This window comes from Frieseomelitta varia, unplaced genomic scaffold (assembly GCF_011392965.1).
Source record: "Frieseomelitta varia isolate USP_RPSP 00005682 unplaced genomic scaffold, Fvar_1.2 scaffold_353, whole genome shotgun sequence".
Taxonomy (NCBI): domain Eukaryota; kingdom Metazoa; phylum Arthropoda; class Insecta; order Hymenoptera; family Apidae; genus Frieseomelitta; species Frieseomelitta varia.
Genome location: NW_025110094.1, coordinates 415,440 through 432,152, shown reverse-complemented (window position 1 = coordinate 432,152; position 16,713 = coordinate 415,440). Strand labels below are relative to the sequence as shown.

The following is a 16,713-nucleotide window of genomic DNA, read 5'->3' as shown; positions in this document are numbered from 1 at the left end:
ATGGAAAGAGCCGCGCGGCGATTAACGCACTTGCGACTCACGCATCGCCGCGCATCCGTGGATGTGTGGGGCGCACGCACACGTGCGCACGTTTGCGCGCACGGACGTTCCGCGCGGCGGCATCGATCCGTTTTGCCGAGCGGCCAGTTTCTCCGCCCCCTCCGCCCCCCACGCTTTCGTCTACTACCTTGTTGCTCGTCCTTTCGTTTCGTTTCGTTTCGTTTCGTTTCGTTTCGTTTCGGTTCGTTTCGTTTCGTTTCGTTTCGTTTCGTTTCGTTCGTGGGTGCTGCGATCAAAACACCCTAACTACGAGCCTTTCGTCGAGCTAGCTGCCCCCCCCCTCTCGAATCTTCTTTCGACAAAAGGTCGAAAATAGACGAATGCGGTGGTCTCGTCTCGTCGTTCGGGCTTTCACAACTCGCAACTTGTCTCTTGAACCAACGAAAGGGAAAAGGCGTGCACACCTGGATCGCGCCCTCCCGGTGCTCGATTTGCCGATCGATTGGAAAAGTTCTCGCCTCCCGACGAGGAAGGAGTCCAACAGTCCAACTGCAACTTTCTCTCCCTCGTGCGCCGGTGTTCTCACCTGACATATTTTCGTTTAATTACTCTGTCGAAGATCGTATCGGTCGACGGATTGCCTACGTTCGACGAACGAACACGAACGAAACGTCGTTTCATCTCCCTCCCGTCGCTTGGAGAAGTATTCGTCTCATTTTCGCAACGGAACATGTTTCGAAAATTTCCGAGAAATTTCGACGATTAAAAATTCGCACACGAATCGAGAGTATATGTGCAGAAAAGACCCGAGTGTTTTTGAAAAGAAAACAATTATTAATAATTATTTTATAATGTAATAATTAAAATAGATAAATAATAATGTATAAAAATAAATATATAATATAATAATAGTTATTTTTTAATTACTTTTTAAAACCATTTTTTCAGAAACAATCTATTTGTAAGTAACAAAATTATATTGTTAACTATAATTTTTTTATGACCTGAGTGTTTAATAATTATTTTATATTGTAATAATTAAATACATAAATAATAATATAATGTTATATATTATATTGAAAATAAATAGTATTATGATATATTTATGTAATAATAGTTATTTTTTAATTACTTTTTAAAACCATTTTTTCAGAAACAATCTATTTGTAAGTAAAATAATGGTTTTAAAAAGTAATTAAAAAATAACTATTATTATATAAATATATATTATTTATTTTTAATATATTATTAATTTATTTAATTATTGTAATATAAAATAATTGTTAATAATTGTTATTTTTTCAAAACACTCGGGTCTTAAAAAAATTATACTTGACAATATAATTTTGTTACTTATAAATAGATTGTTTCTGAAATGGTTTTAAAAAGTAATTGAAAAATAACTATTATTACATAAATATATCATAATATTATTTATTTCCAATTTATTACTTCGTGAAGGAAATTATTCACCATTTGGATCTTTATTCGTTGTTTGATTTCGATGCCTGTGATCACACACACACACACACACACACTGATAAATTATTTCGATTTTCATCGATTACTCTTTTCATTCGAGTGTTTTGATCTCACCGATATTTACTTCGTTATCTCAAATTGACAAATTTTCAATCAGGAAATAAATATTATTATACCCTCAAACAAATCAATATACCTCCGATTAATTATTTTCCCCAATATTACTTGCACGCAGCTTCAAATCCCTTTTAATCGACCAGCTACAAACAATCGAGCTACAAACAATTAACTGAAATCCATTATTTGTCAAATATTAAAGAACAATGTTCCAATGATATATTTACACAATTATTATTCGAAGTAAATCTCGCTCCAAGTTTCTGCGTGTGCAGCAACACGTACTGCGCAATCGTTAACGCTGATCGTTATCGTTCCGTTCTGTTTCCTCTTCGCCGTGGTCGCGGCGACAGACAATCAATCAGCATGTTTCGTGTCATTGTTCTCGCCGATCGAGCATCTGTGGTAATTAATTACGATCCGTCTAGATGGACAACTCGTTAGTTATTGATGTCTCCGTCAACGAGGCACGATCCCCCCCCCCCCTTTTTTTTGCTAAATAAAAAAATACGAGGATAATTTTCAAAAGAGGAGACTACGAAAAGTCGATGAGAAGCTTGACAGGGGGTCGCAAGCGTTGGTCGTTGCCCGTCGTGCCAACGCGCCAATGATACGACGAGAACGACTCGCTGAGCAACGATACGAAGAATAATAAATACCGAAAATACCGTTGTGAATGCGAGAAGTTTCTTCGAACGACGAGACGCAATTACGCGAGGATGCCCCTCCCTCTCCCCCCACTCCTGAACGAAACTGTGCCGCCGCGATCGCTGTTTCGGGACACACCTTGGGGCCTGTCGCGTCCGTAAAGCAATTTGAAAAGTTTCATTCGAAACCTCGTTTCGCCGACGTAGTCGTGGCAGAAGAAAGGAAGACGAGACGCTATTCAACTGTGGGCAAAGTTGAACTCGGTTTCGTTCTATGTAGGTTCGCCTATTTTTTTTCAAATTGAAAACTCGCGAGAGCGTGCACAGTATTTGCTTCCACACCCTTTCGGGATTTTTGAGTCTGTGCATCTTTCGTATCTTTGGGTCTGAAATTTTTCTTTGATTTCTGGAAGAGATGGTTAACAAAAAAAAAAAAAAAAAGATGATTTTTCACTTTTCCTTTGGCACGCAAATTTTTAACTGAAACTAATTGTAAGTATATATGTAGTTGGTAATTATTTAGAAAAGAGGGGGGGGGGGGTCTCACAGATTTTGACGATTTTTAAATATGTTGTAAAAATCGACATTTTGAACAATTTTTTCCTATACATATAACCACCGTAGGGCGTTAGTTTCAGAGATATTTGTGAAAAACTGTTGCTATTACTACAATGAATATTGCTTATAGCTACGTGCCTATGGCAGTGTTTGTGTAAGTGTCGAGTCGCCGATTGTTTACAGTTTTTATAGATACATCGAGGTCGGCAACGGGCGTTGGGTACGTATAACGGGTGTACTTAAAAACTCGATTTGAGTAGCCGGTCGCCTCGCGGCGACTGGAATAAAAAAAACCTAACCTGAACGTAATCCATTAAAATAGTTACTAGAATAGTTAGGTTTAGGTAAGGTTTAGGTTAGGTTTGGTAAGTTTTTAAGTGCCATAAAACCATAAAAACTCGATTTAAGTAGTCGGCCGCCAGAATAAGAAACCTAACCTGAACCTAATCCATTAAAATAGTTACTAGATAGAATAGTTAGGTTTAGGTAAGGTTTAGGTTAGGTTTGGTAAGTTTTTAAGTACCATACCATAAACAATGGGCCATAAAATCATAAAAACTTGATTTAAGTAGTCGGCCGCAAGAATAAGAAACTTAACCTGAACCTAATCATTAAAATCGTTACTAGGTAGAATAGTTAGGTTTGGTAAGTTTTTAAGTACACCCGTTATACGCGGCCATTGCCGGCCGCCTCGATGGATTTATAAAAACCATAAACAATGGGCGACTCAACGCTTACACACACGCTGCCATAGACACGTGACTAGGCAATACTCATTGTGGTAGTAGCAATAGTTTTCTGCAAAAAATCTCGGAAACTAAAAAACACGAAAAAAAAAAACAGTAAATTCATCGATTTACACAGAAACAGTATCCCCAGTAATTTTCAAGATATTTGACGAAATATGTCCCGAAAGAAAACCCCGACTTTGAAGTTGGTTGTCATCCTTTCAACGTCAACGATTGATAAAAAAAAAAAAATATATGTAAAAAATATTCTCTCGTAAACTGCCAATTTATGCCAAATTTCATCGAAATCGGTGACTTCGTACGTATGTTCCCGCTTGCAAGCCAAAAGCGTAAATACACTTTCATAAAGGGATCGTTAGCGCGACGAGATAACGGCGATTACGGGGCGAGCGTAATGATAGCGGCGCGGTTTCGAGCGAGTTGCAGTAGCTGTTGGCGTTGTGTCAACGGCAGTATGCGGCGGCGCACAGATTACAGGGAAGTTGTCTGATACAAGGGTGCATTTAACTCCGTCGTGACGTCACCGCTGTGGTAGACACCGGAATTGGTCTCACGGTTGCGACAGCGTTACGCCAATGGGTCGAATTCGGATCGTTAACGATATGATGAAAATGACACCTTCGTCCGTTCCCGTACGCTCGACCGGGCCTCGCACCGCGTTGCACCGGTGCACCTTCTCCTATATTCTCGCCCGGAGTCTCCGTTCACTTTACGAAGCGATAAATCCTCGTTTAACCCTTTCGCTGCGACAGCCCGCACCGCCACTGAACCTGGGACCCCACGCCAAAAGTGTGTACGCATCGAGCCAGTCCTCATAGTTCGCCTGATATACTTTTTTACACGTTAATACTTTTCCAACTGTCAACGCTGGAACTGCCAAAATGGTCAAAATGATCAATTGATAATCTTTGTTTGGATGTTTTATAGATATAAAACAGTGTATTTTTAGAGAAATGATTCTTCTCCAAAGTACATGAATAAAAGTATTGTATATTGTATTGTACCGTATTTCTTTTACTTTGGTGTCTCTAATGGAAATTTTATGCTTTGGTGGTTAGTAATTTTGGTGTTGGTACCCCTCCAAATAGCCCCTATTTAACATTGGAACTATCAAAATGGTTAAAATGATCAATTGATAATCTTTGTCTAGATATTTATAGATATAAAACAGTGTAGTAAGTTTTATACTTTATCGTATTATAAACTATTTTTATTTTTTTTTTTTTTTTTAAATGTCTCTAGTAGAAACTTTATAATACTTCAGTCATTAGTAGTTTTAGTGTTGGTATCCCTAAAAATAATTAGCCTCTATTTAACATTGGAATGATCAAACTGACCAATTGATAGTCTTTGTTTGATTGCTTGATATTTTATAGATAGATATAAAACAATGTATTTTTAGAGATTTAAATGAAGATTCTTTGTGAAGTATATAAATAAAAGCTTGTATATTGTATTGTATTGTAAAGACAACATCTATTCTTCTATTTCTTTTACTTTAATCTCTCTAATGGAAATTTTATGCTTTCGTTGTTAGTAGTTTTAGTGTTGGTATCCTCAAAAATAATTAGCCCTTATTTAACACTGGAATTACCAAACTGGTCAAACTGACCAATTGATAGTTTTTGATTAGATATTTTATAGATATAACAGTGTATTTTTAGAAACTTGAATGATTCTTCTCTGAAGTATATAAATAAAAGCTTGTATATTGTATTGTACTGTATTTGTTCTTTTACTTTAATCGTTGGTAGTTTTTGTGTTGATAACCTCAAAAATAATTCCCTATTTAACACTACCAATGTGGTCAAAATGGCCAATAATTAAATAATTTTTATTAGATATTTCATAGATATAAAAGTATATTTTTGAAAATTTGAATGATTCGTTGCAAAATATATAAATAAAAGCTTGCTTACTTTACAAAATTTGATCAAGTTCTTCTAAATGTATAAAGTCTTTGTTCGCTCGTATTCACTTCAAGCTGTTGCTGATCTGCATCTGGTATTGTGATGCTTTTAAAGACCGACAAACAAGAGTCACTGTCAACGTTCTAATTGCTAGTACAATAGTGCCCTAATAAGTGACTTTTTCGACAGGTAAGCGTCTGTCGCTTATCCCCACCAATTTTTGGAATTGAGACTATCCCCTCTCTTTCTTTCGATGCCCATTCACAGAATACATCATTTTCGGTTTCGAACGTGAACGCTGAACGAGGACACACTCGCTCGTGGGATCGAGAACCACTTGCTTGCCCCATTGCAATGGCTAGTTCGAAATTTTGTTCTTATCACTGATCAACACGCTGGAAACAGGTACGAACGATACGAATAATGGTCAGCAGCGATCCTTTCGCGAATTCGGTAAATCAAGGACTCGTCGATGAATTTTCCGAACAGGAAACACAAAGGGGAAAACAGAAGCACAGAGTGTATCTGCGGTTACGCCAATGGTTTGCCGTGCAAACGAGCCATTAGTGCTCGTGACAACGACAACGTCCCCGCGTGCTGCACACCCTCCACCTTCGCCGGCGCGCGGTTAACCTTTCGAAGCCCACCGGCGTGATTACAAAGCAATGCCGCGACACGTCGTTGTTCTATTTACGGGGGAGATCGCGTCTGCCTCGTGGCCGCGGACATTTTGTTTCCAACCGTGGTACACGTTTCCCCTCCAAACTCCGACTCGGTTGATAATCGCGCGACCTGCGATTTGTGTAGCAAGTACTTGGTTCGCAGGTCTGCTTATTTTTTTCAATTCGATCGACCTATTACGTAGACAAATAAATACATACGTAGTTTATGATTTCCAATCCCTAGAGGTAGAAAGATAGCTCTAAAAATGATGAAATTTCTTTTTATCAGATGAAAAAAATGATAAAAAATTTTTCTTGTACATGATCTTTCCAATATCTCCACAAATCATTGTGCCATTGCCCCCCATAGGTCAACGATTCGGAAGTTGTTGCTCCTTTCGTAAATCACGATAATAGCAAGGGAGGCCGCCATCAGGCTCGTCTAAATCAGTGATTCCCAATCTTTTTTTTTTTTTTTTTGGCCATGCTCCACATAAACATCTCTAAAATCCTGACGCGATACATGAAATCCCTACTCCCGTGACACGTGATTCTTATTATTCAAAAAGTGAATTTTTGACGTGGAGGAGGCGCAAAAGGCCATTAACTTGGTCTAAACGAGCTTCCAAAGAACGTGACACATGAATTGCCGCTCTAGAAAATTAAATTGCTCTTCTGTAGAGAGTGGGCCACGGTGGAGAACCACGGGTCTAAATCTACCCAACCTCTTCTCATCGGTAAATACGATTCCTCGCCACTTTCTACACGTAATTCACGATACATAATAATATAAGAAAATATAGAGTGTGCTATCATTTCGAGTGTACGTTTGCTTTCTGACTCGGTTGATAATCGCGCAATATGTGATCTATGTAATACTCTGCCAATTTTTTTTAATTCGATCGCCCGTCTTCTAAATACGTAGTTCGATTTTTCTTTTCCACGTCCAAGTGCAGTGAATCTGCGAAAGCTCGGTTTTCATCGAATCGAACGTAATACGTCGCGTGGATCCAAAGCGACGGCGAAGCTCTGGCCATTCCGGCAAAAGATCTAGATACCCGTTTGCTCCAGGCACGATGCACGTTGTTTGAAAAGAGAGGAAGAAAGGAAAAGAGAAAAAAAGGAAAAAAATCGGCTAGAGCGGCGTTGAAAGAGGACAGCGCGTGGCGGCAATTTCCCATCGTTGCAGCGCCGTTTTTATTCCGTCGCAAAATCATCCTCTTTATGTTCCTTTGTGCCACACGCTTCTCTCTCTCTCTCTCTCTCTCCCTCTCTCTTTGTCCCTTTCTTTCCTCGTCACCTCTTTATCTTTCTCTCGAGACGACGTTTGACTGGCAAATTCCCACGACAGATCGTTCGATCCCTGATTCGACGGAACGAGTCGTTTACTCCTCCACCATATAGCGCACGTGGCATCGTTTTTCTGCTGCCAGCGCCATCATTCTTATCCTCGAGCCTTCGAGCTACTATATACAGGGTGTCCATAAAATCTCTTTACAATTTCAAAAATTTATGACAGAGACAAATGAAAAGACAGGTAAGTGGAAATTATTACAAAATGAGACGTATATATTCAAGTTTTTTTTTTTTTTTTTTTGCCTCATTTAGTACACCTCTATATGGGCACCATTAGTTAGGTTTTGTAATAATTTTCACTTATCTGTCTTTTCATTTGCCTCATAATAAATTCTTGAAATTGTAAAGAGACTTTACGGACACCCTGTACATTCTCTCCTCGTTTGCTTCCCTTTGTGTTCCTCTGGGATTTCATTCTACGTCTTGGTAAATCTCTGTGCGTAAAGAAATAGATGGAACACGAGGTTCGATCGTTGGACGAGTTATTGTTGGACGAAACTTTTCATCCAACGTACGACGATCTCTTTTGGAATTACTCTTTTCTTTTGGGAAGGCTGTGCGGCAGGCATCGAGAGACCGACGTCAAACGTTGGTCTCGATGCCAAAACGGAAAATTGGCACGTCCCTGCGATTCGACGATTTACTTTACCTCGCTTTACTTTGGACGGTGGATAACGACGACGACAATATCGTCGCCGATATTGTTCGAAACAGAAAAAGGAAACAGATCGAGATTATTCCTCGAACAGAGACTCGTCCGACTCCCGTTGGCCTGCAGCCACGTCTTTTCCACGACCCAGCTTCCTCGTTCGGAAAAGACACGACGGTAGATACGCGGGTTGAGCACTCTTCATTGACGACCCAGCTACGCGAGAGTCAATACGAAGACTTCTCCCCGGTGAATTCTTACTCTTATTCTTATATTAAAAGTACGTAGTGTAGGAAAAAGTGGAACACATCACGAATGCAAGAAATGTGATGTAGGATTATACATTGACCCACGTTTCGAATTGGTACCGTACCTTAGATTATCAAGATATATTGTGAGATAAAGCTTCGAGTTACTGTTGCATTTTTAGCACGTGCACCAGCAATTCACATACAGAATAAATAAATAAATATAATATGATAAAATATAAATAATGTATATTATATATATTTTATCATATTACATAAAATATAAATATAAATATTATATAATATATAAATAAATAAATATTAATAAATAATATATAATATTATATATTAAATATTACATAATATATAAATAAATAAATATTAATAAATAATAAGTAAGTAATATTGGTTTAATGCAACTCGGTCGTTTCGATTATTTTAATATACTTTCCAACGAAATGCACGCTGACGAAAAATTTCGTCGTTCTGAGTGTCGGATAGCGATTCAACTGCTACCGTATACTACACGTGCGGTAAGCATTAAGGTCTGCCGTAGAATTTAACCACATTTTAAACAAAAAACGAAAAAACGCGCGAGCTCACTTACCTTGAATGAGGGGGGGAACGCAATTACGATGAAATATGGCGCAAGAATATTCCAGTGGCGATCGCCTAACTCCCCCGTCGTCAGTGCTTTTTTTATCGCTGCGACAGAAACCGGCAATCCCGGTATCCCGACCAATAATCGGATCTGCATAATGGACGAGCCGAATACCGAAGAAAGCGGATTAAGTTTCCTTAGGCATGGGCAGCAGGCTGTATTTTGCGGAATGGCACTGGGCCAGACGAGTCGCCCCTCCCCCTCCCCACTCCTGCCGCCAGGCAGCAGACTACACGAATATCGTCTCTATTAAATTGCGCTCGCCCTATAATAACGTAATTGGGATGGAATAATAATTCGATCGCGGAAAAGCTGCCAAGAAAGCAATTTCCAATTTCTCGAGGGGAGGACCCCTGTCCGTTGTTCCACTTTCGCGTTCGGAACAGGACAATGTATAGAAGATTGCGAGACGTGGGGGGCAATTATACACACAGTAAAACGAGGGGGAACAAGAAGACAGAACACTATATTTTCTTATGTCATGTACGTGAGAAGTGGCGAAGAGTCGTGTTTACCGATGAGAAGAGGTTAGGTAGATTTAGACCCGTGGTTCTCCACCGTGGCCCACCCTCTACTGGAGAGCAATTTAATTTTCTATAGCGGCAATTCGAGAATGAATTCTTTTTCGTTTCTTTAAATGAAAATTTAATTTTGTAATTTTTTTCCTTCGTGTCACGTTCTTTGGAAGTTCGTTTAGATCAAGTTAATGGCCTTTTGCGATTCCTCCACGTCAAAAATTCACTTTTTAAATAACAAGAATTACGTGTCACGGGAGTAGGGATTTCATGTGTCGCGTCAGGATTTTAGAGATGTTTATGTGGAGCATGGCCAAAAAAAAAAAAAAAAAAAGATTGGGAACCACTGATTTAGACAAGCCTGATGGCGACCTCCCTTGCTATTATTGTGATTTACAAAAGGAGCAACAACTTCCGAGTCGTCGATACCCCATGGGGGTAATGGTACAATGATTTGGGGAAATATTGGTTACCAAGGTAAGATGAAAGTAAAATTTGTTACAGGAAAATTAAATGGTAAAAAGTGTATTGAAACGTAAATGTGCTATCTTTTTGCCTGAGGTGTACGACGTATAGTATAGATTTTCGGTAGAGAGGAACGATGCTTTTTTTCAAATTCAAATTCCAGATATTTCGGTGCGCTGTGGCGTGGAACGCATGCGAGAGAACGAAAAGTTGGGGCAAACGTCGGAGAAACTTCATCGTCCGTCGGATCAATTTCAACACCGAACGTTGCTCGAGTGAAAATTCCAAGAGAAATAACCTCGACTCGATGCTTGATATTTTTTTTTTTTATCAAAATTTTCACACGTGTGAATACGTATATATCGAAACTGACCAAAAAGTAATTGTCTCACTTTTTTTTTTTTCTTGGTAGACAAATGCACGTATCTTAAAAGTGATTTGTTACATAACCTATAAGAGCTAATTGTTCAATTGGATTTCAAAATGGAAAATCAACAAGAAACGTTTCTATTCTTGAAAAGGAAGAAACAAAAAATCCCTGTACAAGCTCGTACAAAATTATCTTTATATCAATTAATTAATTAATTAATTATCAATTATAGATGTATGGTAAAGAAACCTTGAGGCAGTGGAGAATTTGTCTGTTAAACTTCATTGCCGACGAGGGCACTGGAACTACCGACGATTAAAGCATAAAATTTCCATCAGAAATATTAAAATAAAAAAAAAAATAAAAAATGGAAATGCTTCGTAATACAATAAATTACATCAGCTTTTATTTGCATATTTTTCGAAAATGTCATTTTAATTTTTAAAAATTTAAACATTTTATCAAGTAAATTTAATTATTTTATTAACTAAATTTAAATATTTTATTAAATAGACTTTATTTTATATGTAACAAAAATCATAAATTGTCATTTTGACCACTTTGATAGTTTTTGTATTGTTAAGCCGTTCTTCGAACTAGCTTTCGTCAAAAAAGTCAACAACTCTGAAACTAACCGAAAGATGGCAGAAGGTAATCGAACGAAATAGACGACAAAGTTTTTGTTTCCCTTGTTACACGCAAAAGGTTCAAATAAAAATCTGTATTTTTCTCTTTTGGTCAATCTAGCAAACGACCAAAATTTTATGTAAAGCAAGTTGTCGAAGCAAGCTTTCTACGCGAGAACATTGGCCGATTTTGTTTCCAATTCGCGCCAAACATTTCGTTTAACCTCTTCCGCTGGTAACTGGTTCGCGGACCATAACGAGTGACCAAAACCGTATACAATTATTCGTCGCTTTCTTTTTCTTTTGAACTCGTCGGTACGATATCACTGGATAGAAATTATTAAGAGGTAATAAACTTATCATTTGTTTTATCTAGGTTAGTTAAATATACTTGAAACTGAGAAAACGTTGCAAGCAATTTTGGGGCAAAAAATTCTCGACGTGCGCGCCACGTCATTCCAACGCAAGAGGTTAGAGTGTTCGAAGAAATAAAGAATGAAAAGCGTGTCTTCGCCCCGCCGAACACTGAATTTTCGAGGAACGTGAAACGAACGTCCCGGAAGTTGAATCGAGAGCGGCTGGCATTCGCCAAGTTCGGTAGTACGGAGCGCTCTCGATTGAAATCCGTCGACCGGAAAAAGTAATCGAGCCGATTGATTTGCTTTCGACGACCGTGTCGGGCGACCGCAACTTCAGGTTAATGAAACGTATTTTCCACTCAACAGGTGTCACAGGAGATAATCCGAGCGCGATCGAAGGGCGAACGAACGAAGAAACCGAACGAAACGGAAAAAGGTTGGGTATACCTTCGCGAGCAACGAAAGGTTGGAAAGTTGGAGAGATTACTCACAGGTGGCGGCGAGCAGTTGCGGGAGATACTTCTTCCAGAAAGTGCACTGTCTCACTCTCGGCCCGTTACCGATTTCCGAGCTGTTGGTGTCCAGTGTCAGGTATTCCTTCTTGGCAGCGGTATGTGGCGGCCAGTAGGCTTGCGTCCACGACTCGACGTCGCCGATGTTCGGATCCCTGACGTGACAAAGGAAAAAAAAAAACATCAGTAAGAAAAAAGGAAAGAAAGAAAGAAAGAGAGTGAAAATGAAAAATATGTGTCTTTAAATTGACTCAAAGCCACAGTTTTGCAACGACTCTTGTGCAATAACGAGGGGTTGTTTGAAGTGGCGACTTGTTTTCTAAGAAAATTTGTTATTTAATTTGATAACTGACGATAAAACATACTTAAATTACATTCATGTATTGTTATTGAAATTAAATAAAAGTTTTATAAAATAATATTTCAAATCAAAATGTAGTACATTTAAGAATAAATAAATTATAAGAAATGAAACTTTTAGATGATTAATTTTAACGTTAATTTGAAAGAGGATTTAATAGTAAATTAACTGAATTATTTTAATTGAATAAAGTACTGACTCACCCAGTTTTCGCGAAGTTCGCCCAGTATCTCATCATCCTCTTGGACAGGTTCACCTCTTCGGGCGTGTACCCCTTGGTGGGATCCAGCGGCTCGCCGAAGATGTAGCTGATCTCGTCGGCGTGCATCACGCCGGTCCATCTCGGCCACGGATTGTTGGCGGATCTACGAGCCGAAAAGAGACCAAAAGGATAGAGTAATTATTTAGAAAAAGGGGGCGGGGTCTTACCGATTTCGACGATTTTTAGATATGTTGTAAAAATCAACATTTTGAACAACTTTTTCCTGTACATATAACCGTCGCTGGGCCTTAGTTTTCGAGATTTTTGCAAAAAACTATTGCTACTATAGCTGCATGTAGCTATAGGCCAATGATGGCGAACCTATGACCCACGGACCAGACACTGATCCACGCGTTGATTTTTATAAACTTATCACCATATATATAAAAGAATTTTAATTATTTTTCGAACGCCTCTTTTCAAAAAATGTTAAGAAAATTGCAAGTGTTCGGTTACAGCTTAAAAGTGAGAAATAAACGCATAATTGTGGTTTATGGAGGATTTACGACTTGGTTATGCATACATATAAGTATTTTAAGTCTTAAATGTTATACGAGTTAGTTGTGTCCAAAAAATTTTATACCGCGCTTACGATTAAACAGATGTAATAAACACTGAAAAAAACACTAGATCCCACTTTCAAAATGGGTAGCTTTGCTAGTTTTTTATATAATAAAAGAGAGAATAGACAATAAAAAATATTAAGAAATAAAGTATATATATATCTAATGTATAGTGCAAGGGTGACTGAGCACGGTGTCACCCCTTTTACATCAATTTTTTGACGTCGACATTTATTTTTTGCTCTTCACTTGCAAAAGTGAAACGTCAACTTTTTAGAGAATTATAAAAGTGAGAACCAAAAGAAAGTAGTTTTTAACCATCCCTTAGTAGTTTTCACCTCCCCCTTTCCAAGTGACCGCACTGACTTAGTGACCCACGAGCTAGTACTAAAAAAAATAATGAACAAAATTTGACCTACTTCTCAAAAAGGTTCGCCGTCGCTGCTACAGGCAATATTCACTGTAGTAGTAGCAATAATTTTTGCAAGAATCTCGAAAACTAACGGCGGTTATATGTTGAGGAAAAAGTTGTTCAAAAGTTGATTTCTACAACATATTCAAAAATCGTCGAAATCGGTGAGACCCTCCCCCCCCCCCTTTTCTAAATAATTACCACAGAGAGAAAGACAAAAGAAGAGAGAGAGAGGGAGAGAGAATCGAATCTCACCTGTGCTTATAATAGTACATGTAAACGGTGTTGCCGGTGTCGGTGTAACGTCCAGCGAACTCGTTCACGTTGCACGTGAACTGATAGTCGCCGACGATCTTGTCGAGGGCGTCGCGGTTCACGTGCGGGTCGTCCGGGTGTAGCCAGTCGGTGTACTCGTAGATGATGGCGTGCCTGCCGATCTGGCTGATGTACGGGTTGAGTTCGGTGACGGCGTTGACGAACTGCTCCCGGCTGACCTTCACGTCGTCGGCCATATCGATGCGGAACAGCTCGGTCAGGTAGTAGATGATGAAGTAGAAACCCTCCTCGGTGTTGGAGCCCATCATGATGTTCGCCTTCTTGAAGGAGGAGGTGGCCAGGGAGCGTTGAGGCGTCTCGTCGAGGAACGCCCCGTCGATCACCGGCACGAATGGGAACTCGCAGATGCCGAGCGTGCCCCACTCGTTCTTCACCAGCTCGATCGGGTCCTTTACCAGGAGGCAGTCGATCACCTCCTGCAGGTTGTCGCGATCGTGCGGGCAGCCGACCGCCTCGGCCAGCCGGATGCCGCGCACGATCGACTCCTCCCGCGAGATGATGGCCCAGGGCGCGGTCGGCGAGCCGGACTGCATGATGGCTTGGTTGAACAGATGCCTGAAAGTCAAGAGTAGAACGGTGTTGGCTCTCGCGGTGGCTCGGCCAGTCGCCGGTGTTTTGGAAAATCTGAGAAGCGCGCGGCCCTAAGTTCGAGACCACCGCCCACCGACGTTTTTTCTTTGGCTCTGCCAACGCGGGGGGGTGGGTGATCTCCAACCGACTATCGCTTGTAGCGTCGATAGCAGTAGACACATGGCAGCGACAAGCAAAGACAAACAAAGAACAAAGAATAACAAAAAAANAAAAAAAAAAAAAAAAGAAAAGAAACGAAAGAAGAAGCGAACATAAAGTGACAAGGAGAAAAGGTATGCACCTTGACAGAGGCGAAAGGAGGTGCATAGAAACGGAAACGGCGCCCGCGCTCTCTCCGAACAGGGTCACGTTGTCAGGATTTCCGCCAAACGCAGCGATATTGTCGCGGACCCACTGAAGGGCCATCATCTGATCGAACAGACCGGCGTTCCCAGGAACATCCGACGTTCCGAAGTACAGGAAACCCAGGCTGGCGACTCGATACTGCATCGAGACTAGAATCACGTTCTCCTCGGACACCAGAGTTTTGTGATCGTAAACGTCGAGCGTCGCCGATCCGGAGTAAAAGCCACCTACAAGGATGTGTCGCGCGATTCCATCTCTCGAAAGTAACCTTCTCTTCTCTTTCATTCTCTCCCTCTCTCTCTCTCTGTTCAAACAGATCACGCAGACACGTCGCACGCACGCACGTGGCACACGTGCGCGCGTACTTCGACTGCTGCTCTTGCACGCGCTAGCGTTCACATTCTCTACATGTCTATTTTCATTTCTCCGACGACCAAATGACATTTCCCGCTTCTCTCTGCGAGCGACGCTTATTTCTCCGCGACGTGTTCTTTTTTTTTCTTCCTCGATCGCACCTGTTGGCCCGCGACCGCGCGAACGTCATCTCCCGGAGCGGTTCTTCCGACCGCTCGGGCCGAGACACTTTCCGGTGAAGAAATAGCCGGTGCTAAAATAACGGCGCGCGCGCGCGCGCGCGTGACGAAAATAAGCGTTTCTCGTCAAGAAGCGACCACCTGTAAAAGAACGTCGACCCCTGGCGACGATTCTCACACCACGATCTGGCTCTGCTCTGAGTATTTTTTTTTTTTCTTTTTGTTTTTTTGCTTTTTCTTCTTTCACGAGAGCCATGAAAAATGAGCTCTCTACACCACAGGTGAAAAACAGAAGGACGGAACAGGTGTCAGTTGGAACTCACCACCGAATATCCATACCATAACAGCGGCATTGGTAGGCCTAGGACGTGGCGCGACCACGTTCACGTACAGGCAGTCCTCGCTAAGCGGCGTGTTCGGATTCCACATGGTCGCGCCAGCAAAGTCGCCGAACACCGTGTCCAGAATCTGCACGCAGCTATTCGGCAGCGTGGTTGCGTTCAGGATCCCCGGCCAACGTTCCGCCGGCCTCGGATGCCGGAATCTCAGTGTTCCTACAACAAACAGAGTCCCGTCCCGAACCATCTAACTCCGACGCTTTCTTTCGCTTTTAACCTCTTGCGCTGGAATGACTTGCCACGCACGTCGAGAATTTTTTGTTCCAAAATTGCAATATTTTCTGTTTTGTGCATATTTCAGTGAAACAAATAATAAATTTGTTACTTCTCAATAATTTCTATCAAGTGATATCATACCGACAAGTTTAAAAAGAAAGCGACAAATTATTGTGCACGGTTTGGTCACTCGTTATGGTCCGCAATCAGTTGCCAGCGCAAGTGGTTAACCTCTCTGCGCTGGATTGACTTGCCACGTACGTCGAGAATTTTTTGTCTCCAAAATTGCAATATTTTCTCAGTTTCAAGTATATTTAAGTATGTTTAAGTAAAACAAATAATAAATTTGTCACTTCTCAATAATTTCTATCCAGTGATATACTGACGAGTTTAAAAAGAAAGCGACGAATTACTGTATACCGTTTGGTCACTCGTTATGGTCCGCAATCAGTTGCCAGCCCAAGTGGTTAACCTCTAACGCACGTCGAGATTTTTTTGTTCCAAAATTGCAATATTTTCTCAGTTTTAAGTATATTTAAATAAGACAAATAATAAATTTATTACTTCTTAATAATTTCTGTCCAGTGATATCATACCGACGTGTTTAAAAAGAAAGCGACGAATTATTGTGCACGGTTTGGTCACTCGTTATGGTCCGCAATCAGTTGCCAGCGCAAGTGGTTAAACTCACCTAAACTCTAACCTAAACCCACGAGAAAAACGAAGACGTCAAACGAGACGCTCGCGTAGAAGGAAGGAATTCCGAGAAATTCCGAGAATAGCTCGCCAGTAACGACGAAAGGTTAATTA

At 40.5% G+C, this 16,713-nt stretch overlaps 1 protein-coding gene across 3 annotated transcripts in view; it reads right to left on the bottom strand.

Moving 5' to 3' along the window:
- Positions 1-16,713, bottom strand: part of LOC122530722 (acetylcholinesterase-like) — a 53,209-nt gene that overhangs the window by 2,052 nt on the left and 34,444 nt on the right. For all 3 annotated transcript variants that reach the window (XM_043657958.1, XM_043657957.1, XM_043657959.1), the window contains 5 exons: positions 15,613-15,843; positions 14,692-14,983; positions 13,740-14,375; positions 12,451-12,612; positions 11,866-12,041 (listed from right to left, as the gene is read on the bottom strand). In XM_043657958.1, coding sequence (XP_043513893.1) covers positions 11,866-12,041; positions 12,451-12,612; positions 13,740-14,375; positions 14,692-14,983; positions 15,613-15,843 — 1,497 coding nt within the window. The remainder of the gene's footprint in view (positions 1-11,865; positions 12,042-12,450; positions 12,613-13,739; positions 14,376-14,691; positions 14,984-15,612; positions 15,844-16,713) is intronic.